General features: G+C 58.0%; 1 protein-coding gene across 2 annotated transcripts; it reads right to left on the minus strand.

Moving 5' to 3' along the window:
* Positions 1 to 243: 243 nt before the first annotated feature.
* On the minus strand, positions 244 to 7,692 carry KMT5C (lysine methyltransferase 5C). Of its 2 annotated transcripts, none has more exons than XM_059044165.2 (9): positions 7,586 to 7,692; positions 5,728 to 5,862; positions 5,393 to 5,558; positions 4,918 to 5,027; positions 3,912 to 4,075; positions 3,741 to 3,760; positions 1,978 to 2,114; positions 1,711 to 1,871; positions 244 to 1,426 (listed from the first exon to the last, which is right to left on the minus strand). In XM_059044165.2, exons 2-9 carry the CDS (start codon positions 5,835 to 5,837, stop codon positions 927 to 929), a joined length of 1,368 nt encoding a protein of 455 aa, XP_058900148.1. In that variant the 5' UTR covers positions 5,838 to 5,862; positions 7,586 to 7,692; the 3' UTR covers positions 244 to 926. The 2 variants fall into 2 exon arrangements, with proteins under 2 accessions (XP_058900148.1, XP_066875028.1); XM_067018927.1 differs by having other exon boundaries at positions 1,010 to 1,470.
* Positions 7,693 to 18,030: the final 10,338 nt, after the last annotated feature.

Consider the following 18,030-nt stretch of genomic DNA (forward strand, 5'->3'; position numbering starts at 1 on the left):
AAAAATGGGGAGACTCCCCACCTGGCTGAGAAGATGGGACTGAAAGCATTCTTTATGAGCGCCGTTTGCACCTCTGTACTCGGCCATCCTCAGAGCCCACGGCCCTTCTACCCTCCCAAAGCTTTCAGGGCCCAAAGTCTGGGCTGCTTCCTCCCGGTCTGGTCTCCCCAGCAAGGCGGAGGGTCTCATCCTCCCACGGGACATCACTTCAAAATGTAAATCAAGATGAAATGCTTCCCAGGGCACTGCTTATGACAAGGTTTTAATAAAATAAAATAGAAAGTTCAAGTGCTTCCAATCCCCCAACATACCCCATTCTGGCGTGGGGGAGGGGAGGGAGCCCCCACAGCCCAGTAGCACCAGGGATAGCACCATGAGAAAGATGAGGTCGCACCAGCCTCCCTGAGACCCACGGGGGTGGTGGGGACGCGCCCCTGGCCGCCCCCTCGTCGCCCCCCCACCTCAGACAGAGCCGAGAGCACACGGACTCCCCCTGTAGGTCAGTGTCCAGGCAGCGTCAGCCCGTGTCAGTTCCACCTCCTCCCGAGGCCTGGGCTTCTTTGGAGAAGCCACGGGGCGGCCCCCACCCCTTATGGCTTTGCTCCCTGGGCAGGAGAAGGCGGGTGGGGAGGGAACAGCTCCTTCAGCCCTGAGGCTGGGGCTGGGGTGGGAGGGCGGCAATGGCCAGGGCTCCCTGCTAGGATGGGGGTGGCTCAGGGGTCAGCAGTCGCGAAGGGTCAGGGGTCAGATCCCCAGGGGTGTCCAAACCAACCCGCCCCCAGGGTCAGAGCTGTGCTGGGGTTGAAAGTCAACGCCCTCCCAGAGGTCCAAGAGCTCCTTCTGGAGGTTGGTTACTGAGAACTCAGGGCGGAGGGGACCAGGAGGGACGTCGTCTTCTCCCAGCCTGGGCCTCCCTATCCAGCCCGTCACGGCCCATCACCGTTGACATCCAGGTCAATGGAGCCATGGCTGACCACCAGCCGCAGGCGCTTGGGTGGGGAGAAGGGGGCAAAGGCAAGGGCCTGCTTGGGGATGGGGACGGGGCCTGGGGTCCCGGCAGGGGCGGGGGTGGCAGCGGCAGGCGGGGCCGGGGCCACACGGCTCAGGTCCACACGTACCACGTAAGGCAGCCCGTAGCGCCGGGCCCAGTGCCAGTCCTGCTGGGGGGCCCAGCGGGCACGGGCGGCCGGCCCCAGGGCCACCAGGGCCTCCGCCTGCAGGCAGCAGTGGGGGCCACAGCCTCCCCATCGGTGCAGGGAGACGCGGGCAGCACGGAGAGCGGGGGGCGCCGGGGCCCGCCGGGGCGGGGGGCGTCGGCGCCTCCGGGGACGCACCCGGAGCTGGGGCTGAGGCAGCCACTGGAGCCAGAGGGGCGAGGCATCGGGGCGGGCGCCGCAGGGCGGGGGGCGCAGGGGCTGGCAGGCAGCTGTGGAGGCCCGAGGGAAGGGGAGCGGGGAGAGAAAAGGGCAGCTGTGTGTAAGAAGGGCCTCTTCAGAGGGGAACGGCTCCTGCTCCGGCCAGCCGCCGCCCCCCAGTGCACTTCAGAGGGGGCAGACGAAGAGAGGGATGCTCAGGAGGGAGGCCCTGTCTGGGGGACCCAGTGGGAGTACCGGGAAGGACGAGATGGCAGGAGGGCAGAGAGGGAGCTGGGGATGGGGGAGCAGCTGACGAAGACAGGCCAGCAGGACAGGGGCCCCGCCCCACGCTCACCGCAGAACGGGTCCCGGCGCAGCGGGGCTGGGTGGGCACAGGCCCGGGGGCCATCCAGGCCCTGCTGCAGCCGCCGCTTCGTCTCCCGGAGCTCATACTTGTCCACGGGCCGGGGCGGCAGGAGCTCCTTGGGCTGCAGTCGGAAAGCTCCTTCACCTCTCCTGAGGATGGGGGGGGAATGAGGAGGGGGGAGGAGCGGGCCCTGAGGATGCACTTCGGAGTCCCAGGATCCCAGGGAGCGCGTCCCTTCCCGCAGGCCGGCCCCACCTCTCGCAGGTGTAGCATTCACAGTGCTCATTCTTTTCACCGAAGAAGCCTTCGCCATAGAAGCAGGTCACCTCGTCCCCCGGCTCGATGTCCCGCAGCACCTTCACGCAGGCTGCGTTTCCATCTGCAGGTACGAACTGGGGGCCAGGAGGCTCAGCGCCCTGTCCTGGGGGTGGCCTGGCTCCACCCGCCCTGGCCTGGCACCCCGGCCTCAAGGGTCCCCCCGGGACGGGCAGCGGCCGAGAGCCCGGGGAAGAGCCCTGCCCAGGGCCTGCCCTCAGCATGCACTCCCTGACCCTCCCCCATTTTGCTGGCTCCCACCCTCCCTGCAGGGCATGACCTAACCAGGCCCTGGCAGCGCTCACGAGAACCGCTCCCTCCAGCGCTCCTTCTCGGGCTCCTCTGACACACCCCGCCAGCCTGCACCTCAGTGGCCAAGACGCGAGCCTCTGCCTGGCTCTGCCGCCCGCCCTTCCCGAGGCCTGGGTCCAGCCCGCAGCCCCAGTCCAGGATCGCCAGCCCCTCGCCTGCCTGCTCCTGACACACACCTGGGAGCGGCCCTGGCCGCCCGCGCGCCCGCCCGACGCCAGGACAACCGGCCGGCACCTCCTGAGCGGGCAGGGTCGGGCGTCCTCTTTCCCTCCCTCCCCGAGACCCCCGCGGCCCACCACCTCCTGCGCAGCTCTGCCCCAGGCTACGCGCCGGCCTCAGCCCACGCACTGCCTCCAGCCGCGCCCCCGAAGCTCCCAGAGCAGCGGCACCAGGGCCTCTGAGAACGAAGCCCCCTTCACTCACCCCGTGGGAGCCTCCACGGGGCAGACCCAGCTCGCGCTGACGCACGAGGCGGGAGCTACTGTGCCTCCTCGCCCTCCAGTGTGGCGCCTCCCCTCTGGGATGCCCGAAAGCGGCCCCTTTTGCCCTCAACACCTAGGAACCTCCTACTCCTCCTTCAACGCCTGGCTCCGGCGTCACTTCCACGCAGCCTGCGGTTCCACACCACGTGGTGGCTGACCCCCGCCTCACCGAGCTTTGCTTCACTCTCCATCCTACCCAGCGTCTGCGCCCCCAAACCCATGGAACGGTGTGCAGAGTCACAGGACGCTGACACACACCCAGCCTTCATCACTGTCCCGGGAGGCAAGTTCTCCGCGTTTCCCATCCGAGAAGAGAAACCAGGGCCGGGGCGGCAGAGCCGGGACTCAAACCCCCTCACAGCCCTGGGGTCCCAAGGGCGGGCAGGTGGGCCCCACACTTGGCAGGGCGCACGCCCAAGGCCTTACAGGGGCCACCTCCGCGCAACTCCTCTCTCTCACGAGCTCCGTGCTCCACACGCAGCACCTCCGATCAGGAAGAGTCCTTGTCCTCCAGGGCTTGCTCTGACCCCATCCCAGGAGGCCCTCCCCAGCCTCCTGCTATCACAGCTGCCCTGGGTGTCTCCCTGGGAAGCCCGGGGCCCACGGCACGGGCAGGGGCACCGTGTGTCCCCCCGTCACCACACTCCCCCCAACCGGCCCAGCCCGCAGCCCAGGTTCAGAGAAGGGAGAACGCGGCCAGCAGGGGGCAGCCTGGGCCCCAGTGTGACTTTAACCAGAGCCCCTTCCTGCCTCCTCTGACAATCGCAGGCACAAGCGCCCGTGCTGCCCAGCCAGGAGGGGAAAACTGCTTTGTCAGACGGGGAGACCCGGGACAGTTTCTGGCTATTCGCCGACCAGAAAGCCCCTCCCTCGTGCCCATTCCTGGGAAGGGGGGTCCCCAGGTCTCACCTTGCAGTTGGGTTTGCAGTCTGGAGCCAGATGGGGGGTCGCGGGGAGAGAAGAGAACTGGGTCAGCGAGCCAGAGAGCCGGGGCTCAACGCCTCCCCCGCTGGCTCCTCACACGCCCCCGCCCCCGCCCCCACTGCCCCCTCCGCCCCCCCGCCCCGCCCCTGTCCCCACCGTGGTTGATGAAGGCGGCCGGGCCGAGCCACAGCTGAGCGCTGCGCTTGCGGGTGGAGTACATGATACTGAAGTCGTTCTCCCCGGCCCTCAGCAGCCCCTCGTCGGCCTCTCGCAGCTCCGCGATGCAGCCCACCAGCAGCTCCAACTTCTCGTTCTTTTTCCTGCCCAGAAGCCAGGTGGTGGGTCTGAGAGCACCTCCCCGACCTCCAGTGCTGGGGACAGGGGCCCTTCATCCCAGGCCTCCGGCGGGCAGGAAGAATCCGTGGGACGCCCCGGCTACCGCGATCCGGCTCCCAAACCTCTCTGGAATTCACCCCCCGTCGCGTCGCCTCTACACCTGCGGCAGGCGCGGCACCCTCCACCTCCTGAAAGCCTGACCCGCACCCTCTCCGGCTCTCGGTGCCTCCAGCCTCCAGTGCCCACTGCCTCGGCCTCCCGCAGTCCAGGCCTGCCCGGAAGGCCCCACAGGCGCCCCCGCACTCCTCACTAGACCCTTCGGCTCTTCCTGCGGGCCTCAGCCTAGGCCTGGCTCCCAGAACACTCTCAACATTCCCGGGCAGGCTCCGGACTCCCTGAGCAGCTGTGGTCAGCGCCGTGCGCTCGCCCAGCCCCCACCTGCCTGCCCGCTAGAATGTGAGCAGTGGGCAGGGTCGTCTTGTTCGCCGTCCTGCCCCGCACCCAGCAGCGACTGCCACGCGGCAGGCGCTCCAGTGGGGGTGAAGAAAAGGACAGCACAGCCCTGGGCGCAAGATCAGTCCTTTCCTGGCAGCCCCAGAAAGCCTGGGTCTCGCGGGGATCTCCTCTCCCAGCGGGGCCCTGGTGGGCCAGGAGGGGCTTGGGGGAGCAGACCCGGCCTCCTTTCTCTCAACACAGGCATCTTCGTGGCCTGTCCCGAGGGTCCGGTCTCCTCCAGAAGGGAGGGGGTTTCCTCTCCCAGCAGCCCCCGGGGAGGGATGCCTCCTGTCAGGCCTGGGGCCCTGGGAGGCGTGTTCTGCCCTCTTACCAAGCGCGGGTAGACACAATCTTGGCTCCATTTGTCTCCATGGAATAACGGGTACAGGGCAAGATGGTGAAGCCGCTTTCGGGCAGGAAGGCTCGGAGGTAGCGATAGATCTGGGGGAGGCGAGGGGCGGGCAGGGTGAGGCGGTGGGGCGGGGGCGTGCTCGGCCCTCTCTCCTGGGTTCTAGTCCTGCTCTGCCACTGACTCGCTGTGTGGTCTCCGGGAGCTCGCTGCCCCTCTCGGGGCCTCAGTCGCCTCAGCTGTCGCGTGAAGAAGTCAGACTCCACCTCAGAGGGCCCCCCAGTTCTCCTTTCCTAGGATTCTCTGAGCCTCGCCTCAGATGGCCCCAATGGCTAGGAAGTCGGAGTCCCGGGGAGCTGCGCTGAGGCTCTGCCCGGCGGGGCGGAGGACCCGGGACAGGCCGAGGAGGCGGGCAGAACACGAGGGCCGAGGGCAGGGAAGGGAAGGGCTCCCTCACGTGGGTCTTGAGGGCAGCCTCCTGCCGCGGGCCCCGGCTCTGGAAGTAGTGGGCCATGCAGCCTCCCAGCGTCAGGGCCCGGTACGCAGCCTCCAGGTCCCGCTGCCTCAGGAAGGCCTCCAGCGCTGAGCGCAGGTGGTGCCGTCGCCGCAGGGGGGGCACGGGGCTGGGGGAGAGGGCACGCCTGGGTCCCAGGGCCTTGGCCTATTCCCTCTGGGCCTTCCCAGGCCCCACCCCCACCCCCACTCGGAGCTGAGAGGAGGACGGGGCTGAGGGGCGGCAGCGGAAGGGAAGGGGTCCCGAGCCCTCGCTCGCCCTCCCCCGGGTCGCCTCACCTGACGTTCATCTTATGGGTGCGGAAGCCGAGGTAGGGGTCCAGGACGAGGCTGGTGGCGAGGTCGTCATTCTCACACAGTTCCCTGGCTGTCACTCTGTCGGGGCCCATGGTGCCCCAGGCACCATGCTGCCTCCTGCGGAGAGCGGAGAGCTCAGGGCAAGGGGCAGGGGCAGGGGCGGCGCCCCGGGAGCGTGCCTGCTCTGTGTCACTTATCGGCGGTGTGAGACTTGGGCCAGCCCTTCGGTCTCCTCCTCTATAAAGCAGGAGGAAGAGCAATACTGACTTCACAGGGCTCTCGCTGAAGGTGAAATGCAACAAGTGCTTCTGACAATGGGGAGATCCCCAAAGAAATGCCAGCCACCATCGTTAGTAGCTGCATCTCCCCCAACCACCTCTGACAGCCCCGCCACGTGCACACACACTCGCAGACCCCGTGCGCACACGCAGATTCCCCAGGACCCCCATACACACACACACGCGAACGTGCCAACTGGCCCACGGAAGGCCGATTAATTGGCAGTCTGGGATAACCCGAACGGCTCAGTCCTGCAGGAGGTGGAAGTCGGGGGGACCCAGAAGCTCCACCTCCGGCCCTCACCAAGGAAAAAGCCAAGGCTTCCTGCCCCAGCAGAACTGCTTGTTCATCTGCCCACCCCTACTCTCGCCGGGCCTCGGCCTCCACCCCCATCCCCGGCAGCCCTTGGGAGTCCTCAGAAGGCTCCGGGTGAAACCCCAGGCAGCCCAAGTCGGGGGCGGGTGAGGGGAGGGAGGGCAGACGAAGGATCCCAGCACCTGCTCTCTCTCCAAGGATTCCGGGGGAGGGAGGGGCACAGAGGACAAAGCGGGGGGAGGGGGGGAGAGAAAAGGAACGGTGTGGAGAGGCATAAGAGGCCCATAAAAAAAGAGGAGAAAGACGGGGATTAGTAAAACGAAACAAAACAAGCCTCCTAACCCCGACTGCAGAGGGCCCGGTGGGCACCGACAGCACGGCGCTTCAGGGAGAGCAGATGGGGGACAGCGAGGAAAGGGGAGTTGGCAAGAGATCAGGAGCTAGAGCAGCTGGGAAAGGGGGTCGAGAAGGCACGCAGGCTGGGGATAAATAAAGAGGGGGCGCTGCGGGAAGGCGCTGGGACAGAACGGAAGCTGCAGAGGGGCAAGTGGGTAATACGGACACCACAGGCAGGGAGCTGGGGCAGGGACAAGGGGCGCGGGTGCCTGCGGGGGAGACCGAGGGCTGCGGGAAGGCTTGGGGATCCAGGGAGGATACCAGGAAAGCTAGCAGGGAGACCAGGGTTCCAACGAAAGTAGAGAAGGACCTGGAGGTGGAGAGAGGGTCCTGAGATGGTATAGGGGGGCGCAGGGGTTCTAGAACGGGGCTTGGAGAAGCAAACAGGGACAGGGGAAAGTCCTAGGGATCCAGGGAGGAGCATAGAAGAGCCGCGAGAAGAGAGCCTGGGCTCCAGGGAAGGACCTGGGTAGGCAGTGAGGATCCAGGGGAAAGGCCTGAGGTCCAGAGGGAAACTGGGGGAGGCGGACAGGGGCCTGGGGAGGCAGGGAGAGTGCAGGAGAAGGGCCTGAGGTCCAGGGAGGGGAGTGTAGAGTCAGAGGGCGAGCTGAGGGTCCAAGGAAGGGCCTGGAGCGCGAGAGCGGGGCCTGGGTAAGGAAGCACAGGAAAGGGGCTGGGCGCCGAAAGCAGCCTGAGGCTCGCCGAAGGGCCAGGAGACGTGGGCGCCTGGACACGAGGAGGGGCCGGGCGGGGCGGGGGACAGTCGGGGCTGGGGACGACCGGGAGCCAAGGCGGCGCGGGTCGGGGGCCGAGAGGGGGCTCAGAAATCGGGCCCCGCGCCGCCCCTCACCCGCTTCTCCTCCTCCTCCTCCTCCTCCTCCTCAGGCGCCCGCGCTGCGGCTGCCACCACCTCCCACAGCCTTCTCCAGCTCTCGTCAGACGGTCGCCGCGCCTCCCGTCTGCACAGCCGGGTCCGCCTCGCAACGGCCGTCACGGCCTTCCATTGGCCAAGGCCGCCGCCACTCTTCAGTCGCTCTGAAGCTTGCGCCGCTCCCATTGGCCGGGCTCCGATTTACCCCACCCCGCCCGCCCAACGGTCAGCCCCCCTAAAAAACCCCGCCTCGCCCTCGCTGCAGTCGAGAGCCGCCGACTGCACCCAGTGGCTGCCGCCTCTGTCTTTCCGGCGCTGCCATGGAGACGCATCCCCGCCCACGGCCCATAGTCGACGCCCTCATTGGCCGAAAGCGCCGTCGCTCCGGGCGAAACGCGGGTTTGGGTCGGGTTATTTGGGTCCAAGTGGAAAGAGGGAGGGTACCGCCTGCTCCAGAACCCGCATGTGATTGGTTGGCCTTGGAGCGACTCATGCTTCCACTGGCTAAGGTCTCCGCCTTTCACCATAGAGTCGCGACCTCCCTGTTCTTTTTCTGTAGCGAAACCTTCGACCACCAGAGGGAGAAAGCAGGGGTGGACGGGAAGGGGGGGGTGAATGCGTGCGCACCACCTTCCCCCCGCTTGTCTGGGCCAGCGGTTGCCAAGGCGACAAAACTTTATTGACAGCCCTGCCCGGTACAAAGGGCTTTCTGCTCTCTTCCTCACTCCTAGACCACCTTCTTTCCCCCTAAATAGCCTGTTTAATTTTGAGTACCCACAATAACACTCCGTGGATGAAAGGGTCAGAAAGAAGGAGATTGATAGGTGGGGGCTTTGAAGAAAGCCCTGACTCATGGGGAGCTCCCACGGACCCCCCCCCCACGCCCACAGTTGGGATCACCCCTCTGCTCCAATCCTAGAGGCAAACATAATTAGCAATTCATCATAATTACGCACAGAATAATAAGCCCCACACTTGGAGCAGGCGGTCTTTGTTTTGTTGACGGCTGTATATCCTGTGCTCTTGAAACAATGTGCGGCACGGAATAGGGTCTTCATTAATTTGTGCTGAAGGAATGAATGTATGAAGCTGATTTCTGCAATCCGTCACTCTGTGACTTTGGAGAAGTGGCTTGCCCTCTCTGGGCCTCAGGCTCGCATCTATAAAACAAGGACCACACTGGCCCCTCTTTGAGGAGTCCTCCTTAACACCCTCCTAGGTGTCCTTCACTCGTGCTTCCAGGTTCCCACCCTGTTCTTACTGTTCTTTCCCCAGCTGGGACTATCTCCAGCTCGGAGACACCGCCAGCTCAGGTACCCCCACCCCCATAAGGATGGCTACAGCTCCGGAGAAGAGACGCAGCCTCACCCGGAGAAGCGGAGCCAGCAAGCAGAGAGGACCCTATAAAAAGCTAAGCTGAACTGAAACAACACTGTAAATCAACTAAACTCCAATAAAAATTAATTTTAAAAAACAACAGCAGCAAAAAAAACTCAGCTCTTCGGGAAAGTCCTATCAGCAGGTCTGAATCTTAAAAGATTCAGACACCTTAAAAGACACCTTAAAAGACCCTTCCACCAGCGGGTGTACACCCTAGAGAAACTCTCAAAAATGTGAACAAAAAAATAAGCACAAGAATGCTTGTGACAATGGTGTTCGTAAGGGTGAAAAACTGGAAGCGGCTTAAATGTCCATCACATGAGGCATGAATTAAATGGATCATGGCATATTGACACAGGGGAACACCATACTACAGTGAAAGTGGATGAACCAGCACTCTGCATATCAACCTGGACAACCCTAGAGCATGCTGCTAGTTGCAGAAGTTTACGTAGTCGAATGCACGCAGTTTTAAAACACATAAAACGGGGGTCGTGTGTGGACACATGAAATTATACACAAACTTGCATGCGTATGATAAGGGGCGGGAGAGTCCCAGTGGCGACCCCTGGGGGCAGAGCGGAAGGAATGCAACCGGGAAAGCTATTCAGGACAATGTTGTTATCGGTAATTTTTTTGTTTTTTAAGCCCGGAGGTGGAAGCCCTGAGTTCATTGTATTCACTGTCTGTTCTCTTTCTACGTGTCAGAAATATTTCATAATACAAATAACATTTTAACCCGCCAATGCCACTTCCAGGATTTTATGCTAAAGAAATAACTGGACAAGTGTTAAAATATTTAAAGATGTTTGTCTCAGCATTTGTTGAAAAAGCAGAAAAATAGGAAGAGCCGTAATGTCCAGCTGTAGGCGATGGGTTGGACCTATTACAGCATATTCGCAAGACGGAAGGACAATCGTTCCTAACAGTTACTGAGATCTTAGCACAATCACTTTGCAAATAGTCCTGTGGGCGAGGGGCTGTTATTATTCCCATTTTACAGACGAGCACAGTGAGGCTTTCCAAGGAGGGGTAACTGGCCACCGGATTATAGAGTTTGTACTCTCAACCCCTGCTGCTGCACTGCCCGGACAGGATCCAGCTGGTTCTCGACCCACAGATGACATAAGAGGCACCGCGGAAAAATGAATAAATCTCTGACACATGCTACAACACAGATGAACCTTAAAAACATCATACTGGGTTAAAGGAGCCAGACACAAAAAGTCACATATGAAGTGATTCCATCTCTATGAAATATCCAGAATAGGTGAATCTGGAGAGACAGAAAGCAGATCCGGGGAATTCCCTGGCAGTCCAGGAGTTAGGGCTCCAGTGCTTCCACTGCAGGGGGCATGGGTTCCATCCCTGGTCGGGAAAATAAGATCACGCATGCCTCACAGCGGTGGGGGGCGGGAGGAAGCAGATCCGTGACTGCCATGGGCTGGGGAGAATGGGGAGTGACTGATATTGGGCATGGGGTTTCCTTTTTGGATGAAGTTCTGGAACTAGACAGCCGTGATAGTTGCAAAGCATCGTACATGTGCATAATGCCGTTGAATTGTACACTTTAAAATGGTTAAAGTGGGGCTTCTCTGGTGGTCCAGTGGTTGAGACTCCACCTTCCACTGCAGGGGCACAGGTTCAATCCCTGGTGGGGAAGTTCCGCATGCCCCGAGGTGAGGCCCAAAATAAATAAGTAAAATGGTTAAAATGGCAAATTTGACATTATGTATATTCTACCACCCCCCCCAAAAAAAGAAACTCCACCAAAAAACAAAAAGAGAGAAAATAATGAAGAATCACCTAGAGACGGGCTTCCCTGGTGGCGCAGTGGTTGAGAATCCGCCTGCCGATGCAGGGGACACGGGTTCGTGCCCCGGTCCGGGAAGATCTCACATGGCGCGGAGCGGCTGGGCCCGTGAGCCATGGCCGCTGAGCCTGCGCGTCCGGAGCCTGTGCTCTGCAACGGGAGAGGCCACAACGGTGAGAGGCCCGCGTACAGCAAAAAAAAAAAAAAAAAAAGAATCACCTAGAGAAAATATAGATTCCAAGGTTTAGCCTCTTGAGAGAGGCTGGTCGAATATTTAATAATTAATCATTTCAGGATGTTGCTACCCAAAGTGTAGCCATGTATCAGCAGCAGCAAGCAGGATTCCATAGGTGCTTGGTAGAAATGCAGAATCTCAGACCCCACCCCTGACCTCCTAAATCAGAATCACCCAGACTGGTGATTGGGATGTTCCAGAACGTATGAGAAGCTTGCCTTAGAAGACACCTGTGTTGCAGGTGGCTTCCTCAGACCAGTCATTCACTTGCTGGAGGGATATCGTGGGCTTGGTAACTCTCAAGGTGGCACGTGACTTATTAAGGGGGAAAGCGTGCTATAAAACAGCAAATTCGGGATGATCATATTTTGAGGGGAAAGGGCTATCTACTTTTATGTGTGTGTAAATTAAATGATTGGGAGGAGGATATGGAGAAAAGGGAACACGTGTACACTGTTGCTGGAAATGTAAATTGGTGCAGCCACTGTGAGAAAAAAATTTGGAGTTTCCTCAAAAATTTAGAAATAGGGACTTCCCTGGTGGCGCAGTGGTTAAGAATCCACCTGCCAACGCGGGGGACACGGGTTCGAGCCCTGGTCCGGGAAGATCCCACACGCCGCGGAGCAACTCAGCCCGCGCGCCACAACTACCGAGCCTGCGCTCTACAGCCCATGCTCTGCCACGGCAATAAGAAGCCCGCGCACTACAGCGAAGAGTAACCCCCGCTCGCCAGAACTAGAGAAAGCCTGCATGCAGCAATGAAGACCCAATGCAGCCAAAAAAACAAAACAAAACAAAACAAAACAAACAAACAAACAAATATATATATATATATATATAAAACAAATAGAATTATCATGTGATCCAGCAAGCCCACTTCTGGGCATATATCAAAATGAAATTTCTATCACAGAGAGATATCTGCACTCCCCAGTTTATTGCAGCATGATTCACGATAACCAAGACATGGCAGCAACCTAAGTGTACGTGGACAGGTGAATGAGTAAAGAAGATGTGTGTCCATACACTGCAATATGTTTCAGCTATGAGGAAGGGGGAAATCCTGTCGTTTGCAACAACATGGATCAACCTGGAGGACAATATGCTAAGTGAGAAAAGATAGACACAGAAAGACAAATACTGCACGACCTCATCTATACATAGAATCCAAAAAACAGTCGAACTCACAGAAACAAAGAGTGGCGTGGTGGTTACAGGGAGGGGGTTTTTTGGCTGCGTTGGGTCTTCGCTGCTGCACACAGGCTTTCCTCGAGTTGCGGCGAGTGGGGGCTACGCTTCGTTGTGTGCGTGGGCTTCTCTTGTTGTCGAGCACGGGCTCTACATGCGCGGGCTTCAGTAGTTGTGGCTCGCGGGCTCAGTAGTTGTGGCGGACGGGCTTAGTTGCTCTGTGGCATGTGGGATCTTCCCACACCAGGGATCAAACCCGTGTCCCCTGCATTGGCAGGTGGATTCTTAACCACTGCACCATACCAGGGAAGCCCCATGCTGCAGAAGTTCTGAACACAACCTGTAGGACCTCACAATGGGAATACCTACCTTTATGCAGCATTCACTCTGTGCCAGGCACTGTTTTAAGTCCTTGCATGGACTCACCCCTGAACCCCATGACAGAGGCACCATCGTGATCCTTGCTTTTAAAGCTGAGAAAACGAAGATTCCTAGAGGCCTTCATCCCCTACCCGGGCGGGTTCCCTTTTCTGGGGAAATGATTCCCACCACCAAGCAGAAGCAGTTTCCTAAAAGTGAAACTGCAATATCACCTCACCCAGAGGAAGACCACGGCCTCTTCCCCTTCAGCCGAGCCAGGATAGCAGCCTGTTTCTGGAAGGATCCAGAAGATTCCAGGCCCCCAGCCTGCGAGTGGACAGTGGGAGGAGGCTGATTCCCAAATTGCAAGTAGCCCCCCTTCCCCCAGTCCTCTCAGAGATGTGCTGAGGATATCAAACAGCCACCAGAGGGACACCAGTCAGCCTAGCCTTTGCACCAACGCAGGGAGGTGGGTACCAAGGCCCAGAGCAGGGCAGGGGGGAGTCTTGCCTCGGGCCACCTGGGAGTTGGCATCTTTCCTTCCTTTCGAAAGAGGAGCAGGAATCAGACAGGCACAGGCCCAGCTGGGGCAAGGTGGGGGGCGCACTTTCCCTGGCAGGGTGAGTAGCAGGTAGCATCCAGCCCTCCCTCCCCCGGGCTCCTTCAGGGCTCTGTGTGATGTCCACTAGGGCACACATCCCCCGCACACAAGGACCACCCTCGAGGACAGGGGCTGGGTCAGATCAGGCCTGGGAACCCAGGTACTTCAGGGAAATGTTTACTGAATGAAGGAAGGAAGGATTCGGGAGGAAGATGATGAGACGGTGGTCTCTAAGAAACGAAAGGAGGGCGGTGGTGGGGTTGGGGGAGAGGGGTGAGAACTTGCTAGAGCTCCACTCCACCAGGGCAGTTTTCTTTCCTCTGCTTGTTCACGGCTGTTATCTCCAGCGTCTAGAACAGTGCCTGGCACACAGTGGGTCCTCAGTCGATATCTGCTAAGTGGCAAACAAAACAAAACAAAATTCCAGGAACTCTGATCCCCCCTCCTGCCGCCGGCAGCTAAACTAAGGAAGTGTCCTGCATTGAGCTCCAGCCACGCGCCAGGCACCCATCAAAGGCGGGCCACGCATTCTGTTCTCACTTGATTCTGAGCATGAACCCCCAGATAAAGGCAACAGGAACAGCAGCTACCTCTTGGAAACACACAGGTGTCAGGGAATTTTCTGGCCGTCCAGCGATTAGGACTCCGCGCTCTCACTGCCGAGGGCCCGGGTTCAATCCTTGGTTGGGGAAGTAAGATCCCACGAGCCGCACGGCGCGGCCAAAAAAAAAAAAGAAACGCACACACGTCGGACACGCTCTGAGCGCTTTAGGCAGGCTGGCTCCGCAGTTACACACAGCAGCCCCTTGCGAGCTATTCTTATCTCCATTTCACAGATGCGGAAGCAAAGGTTCAGGGAGATGAAGCCCTCGGGGCAGGTCACGCCGCCAGCAAGAGGCAGAGGCGGAGACCCAAACGCAGGCAGTCAGACTCCCAAATGGTACGGTGTGCCCCATTTTACAGATTGAGGAAACTGAGACACCCCCCAACCCACCCAAGGGTCCTGTGGGAACAGAATAACACCCCCGCCCAAGATGTCTATATCTTCATCTCCAGGACATGTGTTGGCGGTACGTTACACGGTGGAAGGGACTTTGCAGATTAAATTCAAGGTCTTGAGATGGGGAGATTCTCCTGGATTATCTGGGTGAGCCCAACGTAATTGCAGAGCTCTTAACAAATGAAAGAGGGGTCACTATCAGAATCAGAGAAGCAGAGAAGGGGGTTTGATGACAGAAGCTCCTCCCACCATGCAAAAGGAGGTAGAGGCCATGAGCCAAGGGATGCAGGCACCTCTAGAAGCTAGAAGAGATGAGGAGGAAATGGATTCTCCCATGGAGCCTCCAGAAGGACCGCAGCCCTGCCCACACCTTGATTTCAGCACATAAGACCCATTTTGGACTTCTAACTGCCAGAAACAGAAGCTAATAAATTTGTGCTGTCTTAAGCCACTAAGTTTGTAGTACTTTGTTACAGCAGCTGGAGGACACTCTACAGGCACCCAGTTCTTAAATGGCAGAGGTGGTATTCGAACTCAAGTCTCGCCAAGTTGAAACCTCTGGATCTTCTGGGGTATCACTTAGATGTGTGAAGTTTGGAATTATTCCAGATGCTTTTTCCTCAGGATCGCTGGGCTCTGTGTGTGTGTGTGTGTGTGTGTGTGTGTGTGTGTGTGTGTGTGTGTTGGGGTGGGGTGGGGAGCATGTAGGAGTAAGTCAAGAAACCAGGAATTTGGGAATTCCCTGGTGGTCCAGTGGTTAGGACTCGGAGCTTCCACTACCAAGGGCCCGGGTTCGATCCCTGCTCGGGGAACTAAGACCCCACAAGCATGTGGCCAAAAAAAGAAAAGAAAAAGAAAGAAAGAAGGAAAACGAAACCAGGAATTCTACTTTCATGAGGATTAGAGAATCTGGTCCATAATTATGGCAATGACACCTTAGGGCTGTCATGAGAATTAGTGAGCGCATAGGGCAGTGCCCGACACGTAAGATGGGGTAACATTTACTATCATTATACCTTTTTCATGTCTACACACCACCAGTATCAGCTCCTCTCAGTCTTCCCTGCTCAAGAACATTCCATGGCTCCCCAGTACCCTCAGGATAAGAGCCAAGCCCTTTATGGCCGTTGAGAGCTTTGGGTCCCGGCTCGTTTCTCCTAGTGGACCCCCCAGTCTGTAACCCAGAAGACTGCTTACTAAGGAATGTCGCTCTCCACTTGGCTCTACAAGGATTGAGTCATTAGCCACTGGAGTTACTCGCTTTCGACACACCCTGAAGGGTGTTCAAGGCAGGGATCAGGAATGAGGCCCTCTGTGCTCTGGGAAAACTGGCAGAACAGGCCTTCAGAGAGTTAGATATTTTCAGGAGAAGATCTTATGAACTCAATTTCTTGCATCTTCTCGTACTTAGAAAAGCACTAAAGTCATTAACTGAGGTATCTGTTCGTTGTGCGTAGCAGCAACTTTCTACAGAGATGTGTGCTTGACGGCACGTACCCCTTCTCCAAAATCCCATAGGTGCTGATATCGGAGCAGTTCCTCAGAGAGGCTGCCTCGCGGGCCACAGTCCCCAGTATGTCCCCAAATAAAACAGAACCTCACAGCTCTCGGGTTGTGCATTTCTATTTTAGTCGACAACACAAAGGCACTCAGCCCTCAGGTGCCTGGTTTCAGGAACCGTCTGGAGTCTACTGAGAAGGCCCTGCTGCAGCTTGCATGTATCCTCTAAGTGTGACTCATCAGACTTTCCTAAACGGCCCCCACAACCAAACGCACGCTGGCCACCATCGCTAGTTATCCACTTCCTCTTCCGGGGACCCCCACGCGCGGTGCTACCTTCATTGTAACATCTTGTTTTCCCATTATGGATCCGTGCGTGTCTGCCCTCCGGGCTGGGAACCCACTGAAGGCAGAGATCTTATTCTTGATTGATTGCTGGGCCTCCTCCTTCAAGAAATATTCATAGTGTCTGTCTGTCTGGTTCTCTGCTTTTTTTTTTTTTTTTTAACTCACAAGGAACCTGAGAGCTGAAGGTCCTAGTTGTTGGCGCACTGGAAATCCTGTAGCACAGAGGAGGAGAAAAGCGGGTCTCAGACCCTTGAGTCCCCAGATGGCTGGCATTGGTGGAATATTCTTTAGCCATGAAAAGGCAGGAAGCACTGCCTGCTACAATGTGGATGAACCTCAAAAACATCATGCTCAGCCACAGAAGCCAGACATGAAAAGGCACATGTTGTATGATTCCATTTATATGAAATGTCCAGAATAGGAAAATCTATACATGGAGAAAGCAGTTTGGTTGTGGCCAGGGGCTGGGGGAGGAGGGAAGTATTGGGAGTGTCTGCTTAATAGGTACGAGGCTTCCTTCTGGGCTGATGAAAAGGCTCTGGAACTTAGATAGAGGTGGTGGTTACAAAACACTGTGAATGTGTTAAACGCCCCTGAACGGTATGATTTTAAATGGTCAGGGAGTTCCCTGGCCGTCCAGTGTCTAGGACTCAGTGCTCTCACTGCAGTGGCTTGGGGTTCAGTCCCTGGTTGCGGAACTAGGATCCCACAAGCCACATGGCACAGCAAAAAATAAAATAAAATAAAATAATAAAATAAAATAAAATGGTTAATCTTATGTTATGTGAATTTTACTTCAATTACAAAAAAAAGAGGGGGCATCCCTGGTGGCGCAGTGGTTAAGAATCTGCCTGCCAATGCAGGAGACACGGGTTCGAGCCCTGGTCCGGGAAGATCCCACATGACGCAGAGCCACTAAGCCCGTGCGCCACAGCTACTGAGCCTGCGCTCTAGAGCCTGCGACGCACAACTAGTGAAGCCCGCGTGCCACAGCCGCTGAAGTCCATGCGCCTAGAGCCTGTGCACCGCAACAAGAGAAGCCACCGCAATGAGAAGCCTGAAATCAATAAATAAAATGAAATTTAAAAAAAAAAAAAAAAAAAAAAAAAGAACCTGCCTGCCAATGCAGGGGACACGGGTTCGAGCCCTGGTCCGGGAAGATCCCACATGCCGCGGAGCTACTAAGCCCGTGCGCCACAACTACTGAGCCCGCGCTCTAGAGCCCACGAACCACAACTACTGAGCCCGCGAGCCACAACTACTGAAGCCCGCACGCCTAGAGCCCGTGCTCCGCAATGAAGGGTAGCCCCTGCTCGCTGCAACTCGAGAAAGCCCACACACAGCAACGAGGACCCAATGCAGCCAAATAAGTAAATAGATAGTTAGATAGATAGATAAATAAATTTATTTTTTTAAAAAGAGGTGGGGAGCTGAGGGAGGAGGGGCTGGGGCCTGGACTCCTGGGTCCTGGGGCAGCAGGAGGGGGCCCAGGACACAAACACCTGAGTACCAAGAGGGGAGGAAGCCAGGAAGTTAAGGCTTGTTCTGCCGGAGAGAGAAGAAAACGGTCCAGGTAGAGGAAGCAGTCACTTTCTGGGAGGGAGGTTTTTCCGATGGAGATGTCATCGCTAAGATGGCCCTTCCCACTCAGGCCTGGCCTGTGGGGAACTCCAGCTTGATAGAGAGGAAGGGAGAGGGGAAAGCCAGTGGGGGGAGGAGGAAGGGTCACCAGGGTCCCACACCCAACTGCCTCAGGACAGAAACTGCACTCAGAAGGGCAGGCACCTGCAGATCTGGATTCTCCGTCCCCAAGTGGGGAACAGCTGGGAGGATGGACCTCAGGGGCTAGAAAACAATTGCATAAGTTCTGGAAGGGACTGGAGGCCTGGACTTCTGGGTCCCCAAGGGAGGAAGGGTGGAGAAGCTAGAGGCTCAGATTTCTGGGTCTTGAGAAGGACAAGGGCTGGGAGTTTGAACATTGAAGCTATGAAGTGGGAGG

The sequence above is a fragment of the Kogia breviceps genome, chromosome 18, assembly GCF_026419965.1.
Source record: "Kogia breviceps isolate mKogBre1 chromosome 18, mKogBre1 haplotype 1, whole genome shotgun sequence".
Classification (NCBI taxonomy): Eukaryota; Metazoa; Chordata; class Mammalia; order Artiodactyla; family Physeteridae; genus Kogia; species Kogia breviceps.